The following is a 5,137-nucleotide window of genomic DNA, read 5'->3' as shown; positions in this document are numbered from 1 at the left end:
GGAAAGAGGTATCCGAACTGTAAATTAAACGAGGTAGCTTACATACTTGCTGGCAGACTAACTGTGAAAATACATTCTATCTTCAGTGGTATAGGTTGTAGCTGTGTTGGTCTAAGGACATAGGCAGACAAGGTTCTTTGGGTGAATCTGATACCTTTTATTAGACCAACTTAAATAGTTGTAAAAAAATTTTAAAGCATGCTTTTGGGTTTAAAAACCCTTAGTCAGGCTGAGGAAGTTCCTGCAGTTGGTGTGTGCTCACTTCTAATTTCAGTATCATTTTCAGATTTTGAAAAAAATATACACATTTATAATATGATATCCTTAAGGTGCTTTGAGTCATGGTCTGACTTTCAGAAATGATTAGCTGCTTAGTAACTGAAGCAGGTGTGGGACATTTAGCAGTTTAGAAAAATCAGATAATTTTATAAACAATGAGGGAACTCATATTTAGGTAGCTTCCCCTATGGACATGGGGTTTTAGAGAAATCAGGAAAAAACTTCTCTGAGAAAGAGACTATGTACATATTTACCTCATCTTCAACATCAATGAATGTGCCCATATCTAGCTCTTCAGGAAAAGTCATACGGTCATTAAGTTTAATCCTATGCATAGTGGTATAATCGAAGTCAAATCTCTTCAGCTGTAAGGTTAGCAGGTATGGAAAATGCAAAAATCGTAACCCCTATATAAAAAAATCCAAACAAACAAGATTAATGTGTATTTATATATTTATAACATAGATAAATGGTTTTTGCCCATAAATTTCATGTAGTTACCTTCCTGGCATCACATTTCTTCTTACAGCGTTCACAGAAATACTGATTGGGACCATCAAGGATCTCAGGCTGAATAAACGCATGTAGAGCTTCCTCCTAATAAAAAAAGTATTTTGCCTTCTTTTTAAGAATGTTTACTTTGGACTTGTGTAATCTAACACATTAAGTTTATGCTCCGATTGTAAATACACAAATATATTGCTATAATTAATATTCATAATCAAAGATGATTTAAAGTCTAGAAAACATAAAAAGTCAAAAAAGGAAAACATCAAGGGAAGCCAACTTTTCTGCCCAACCCCAGGGTAAGCAGTCAAATCGTAAGTGACAAATTATTACTGTTAATTATCATATTTCATTCAGCATTGAATAGGTCCACCAAGTCCTGATTATGCATACAATCTACAAGGAAATATATTCCTATTGTCTTGCACATCACATTTAACCACTTCTGTTCAATCAGTTCCTGAAAAATTGATCTTCCTTATTCTGCTTTGGCTAACCAGATAGCCCCGTGTCCATTCTCCCATAATTTAAAGACAGGTATATCCCTTCAGGAGTAGAAGTTTCTTCCAACATGCATCACCTTATGCAGAACATAAAATGAAGAAAAGGAATATTTTGTCTCTTCAATATTGTTATTGAAATTAGTTGTTTATCAATTCACAAGGGAACTCTAAAGCTGCTTTTGAAAAAAATCTGTTATTCCTTTTAAATGTATGGAAACATCACTGTTCATTTCAGTGCAATGAGGAACATAAACACCATCTTCCAAGAATATATTCAGCTTATTAGTACATAACTATGAGGTTTATAAACTGAAAATAATAATAAATTATGTCCTCCAATAGCTGCATGCAAGATCTTTTACTAAACCTTTTATATAGTTTAGTGATTTCATCTAGCTTTTCTGAGTAGTAAGGAACAATTAAATATAACCAACTGGTCATTTTTCTGCTCTTTACAACATTGTTTTCAACAATGAAATAATGGGAGCAAACTATACATACTAGTAAAGAAACTTGTGGAAACAAAATCCACTTGTGAAAAAAATATATTTTTCTTTTACTAATTCAATGAAAAATTTTCCCCAAAGTTATAAAATGCTAAAACTTTTAACCCAATTAGCTTGCAAGCTGCCAGCCTGGGTTCATGAACTCCAGATGGTACTCGGGAGTTATCTGTTCACCTGTGGAGGTTAAAATAGAATATCACTGGCATGTTAATTAGATTCTTATTTTGAAAGAGCAGAGGGTCAAATAAACATAAATGATGCCTTGAAAGTCATTTTCTGTGATGGAACACAGTTGGTTCCTAAAGTCTGAATAAATATAAGAGCGGGGCTTAGTGGGCAGAATAGACTCACCAATTGCAAAATGGCTGGCACAGAGCTTATAAGATTACTATCTAAATCATGTTGTTTGATGGATCCCAGTTTGGGAGGAGATCAAGGATATGGGAAGGTCTTCAAAAAGCCTCCAATTCATCCCTTCTCCCTCCTTTTCTTTCTGAGAACTCAGGGAAGCACTAAGAACAAATAACAAAACAAAGGTTTTACAGCCCCTGCTTTTCCATACGAGCAAAAGTTCTGTTATTGTTGTAAGAGAAGAGACTCTACAAAAGGACTGTTCTATAGACCACAGATGCCTAACAAATGAAAAATGTGCCAAACTTCAGAAAGAGAGCACAGAGAAAGTAAGTAATTATCATGCTTCACTATTTTTTACCTAAACCAAGAGAAAAAATAATTTACCTCTGACCAAGCCTAAAGGAATCCCAAGCCTGAAGAAGGTAGGGTTTTAAGATAGGCCAAACATTTTTAAAGACCTTTGAGTCAACTGACTGTGTACAAATGTACTTCCTACATATTGCAGAAGTTAAAATAGTTACCTTTAACCTAAAGGCAACAAAAATATTAATGTACTGGGAAATTATTTACTGAAATGCAGCAAGCTATATTCCAAATATAAACAAAAATATGTAGATGGTAAGTAAACTATAAATTTAGATTTAAGAGAGACCACTGTGTTTTGACAGCTAGACTTCTGAACACTGACTAAAAGTTTTAATAATCAGAACAATTTAAATGAAAGTGAACAAGTCAACAGCCAACATGGAAAATACCAAACTTAGAAGACAAACAATTATGGCTTGCAAAGGTGCCCCTTATGAAATAAATGCCAGCCAGTGTTCTTATAAACCTTTTTCATAAGCTACCATAAATGTTTCTGTAGTACTAATTGTTTCATTCCAGAAATTACTATAGTTTGTGAAAGATACAAGCAACAGCTTCTATAAAAATTACTCATAAAATAAAAAGAAAATCATTGCAATTCATTCATCAACAAATAAATGACGTGAATGATGGACAGAAGTGGTTATGTAAAGTATATGCAGACTCGGTGCTACGTGCAAGTCGACAAGTAATCATACTGTAATATATTTTTATGTATGGAAAAAACAGGTGATGCTCCTATGGACCTCCAAAAACTGAATGAAATATTATGAAAGATAATGCATCATTAAATGATTTAATTGCTTACCAGAGAAATAGATAGTGAACTGTGCTTAACCTATAACTAACTTACTGTCATTTTAATACCTGCACTATATTTTAATACTTTTAGGTACCATTCCCAACATTTCTCTTATACATGGAAATATTATATGTTGCCATTCCTTAGGCATAATATATTAATATTTCCAACACTAACTATTTTTTTCTATCTCTATGTCAAATTACCCTGTTGGTTAACATAAATGTTCTCAATTGCAATTAGTATTCCATTGATCAATCTCTTATCCTCTCTTTTCCTTTTTGTGTCCCTGTGACAAAGTATTTAATGGAATTCACCAATTTGTTGGAATCTGACAGGCCACACCATGATCACTTCAGCTATGGCCTTGAACCTGCAACTGTTGGGCTGTCAACCATGTGCCTTAGTGCCTGCACCACGCCAGCCCCCATTCTCTCTTATAATTAGAATATGTTTACTCTGAAAAATGAATTAACCATTGGTATAAACTTAGGTTCTCATCCACCATGTCGATAATATCATGTGAGCCCTATTTTCAGCAACTATACTTTAAGAGCAAGATTTTATCCATGAGGAGACTGAATGTATTATTATACAACCCCATAGCAAGCATGCATTTCAAACATTTAAACATTCCCACTGTAAATTAATCATCACTGAAATCAAGAATGTTTTAAAAAGTTTAAGCGGTCTAATTTCATCCCAAACTATTTCTGACTGTTCTTTTATAAAAAGAATGAATGAAAGCTGTAACATATTAAACCTACTGCAATAAACCAAACTAGTTACTGCCTGGCTGTAGAATGGCATTTGGAATACACTCTCATTTTTCACAAAAATTCATCATCATATAGGTCTGATAGGTACGCTGAGATTATTGTAAAGACAATTAAAAAAAAAAAAAAAAGGACTCTGGGTAGAATCTTCTAGAAAAAGTTATAGTATGGACGTAAAACAGAAATGTAGTAAGACTGCCCCTGAAAATGCCAATAGCAAATTTGGGATGGTAAGCCAATCTATAATTAATAAAAATTCCATCTAACTTGTAAGCTTGTGCTGAATTGATGCAAAGTACATTTGCTAATTCATGTCTCAAAACTACACTAGCAATTAAAACGACAAAAAGACTGCCAAATTAAAAGACAGAATGGGAACTTGTTAAAACAAAATAAAACAAAACAAAACAAAACAAAAAAGGTAATATGACACTTATTTTTCCATTTTCAGTTAACTTCTTTTAAAATCCAAGCCAGGCCAGTAATGGTAGTATCACTAAAACTGGAGAGCTGTTTGTGCAAAGTACGCTGACAATCTGAATCTATCATCTATAGAAGGAAAGGCCTACTCGTGATATCCTTGAATCTTCAGTGGAAAGTCAAGATCCAGAAAGGTGTTGCACACCTATAATTCCTACAGCAATCTGCTGACCCTCAATTCATTTTATAACTGGGCTAGCTGATGGGCTAAATACAGACATTTGGGCATTAGGGGGGAGGTTAAATCGATTCAAAATAGTTGCCCGATATGAAAGTTAGGATGGGGGAGGGGCTAGCTGAGGCACTGGGGTCCAGCAGGAGGTGGAGGTGATCAGGGGTCCACTAGAGAACGTGGGGGGGGTGCAGGTATAACCTGCGAAGGGTGGAGGGGAGGCATGACTTATGAGTGGATGGGAGGTGGCAGCTGATGAAAGTGGGTGCACCTGGAGCAGCCTGTGGGATGGGGGTTGAGAGGGCTGGCTGGGGGGGAGCAAGGGGCCAAGGTGGTGCAAAACAGACCACTGCTGGGGAAAGGGGGAGTAAAAAGAGCAGCCCCAGGGCTGG

General features: G+C 35.4%; 1 protein-coding gene across 3 annotated transcripts in view; it reads right to left on the bottom strand.

The window, feature by feature from the left end:
* USP47 (ubiquitin specific peptidase 47) overlaps positions 1 to 5,137 on the bottom strand; it is a 77,978-nt gene that overhangs the window by 39,131 nt on the left and 33,710 nt on the right. For all 3 annotated transcript variants that reach the window (XM_025208156.1, XM_025208154.1, XM_025208155.1), the window contains 2 exons: positions 781 to 876; positions 534 to 686 (listed from right to left, as the gene is read on the bottom strand). In XM_025208156.1, the coding sequence (XP_025063941.1) occupies positions 534 to 686; positions 781 to 876 (249 nt within the window). The remainder of the gene's footprint in view (positions 1 to 533; positions 687 to 780; positions 877 to 5,137) is intronic.

The sequence above is a fragment of the Alligator sinensis genome, unplaced genomic scaffold (genome assembly GCF_000455745.1).
Source record: "Alligator sinensis unplaced genomic scaffold, ASM45574v1 scaffold352_1, whole genome shotgun sequence".
Lineage (NCBI taxonomy): Eukaryota > Metazoa > Chordata > Crocodylia > Alligatoridae > Alligator > Alligator sinensis.
Note: the sequence above shows the minus strand (reverse complement) of the source record. Positions and strands in the feature narration are given on the sequence as shown.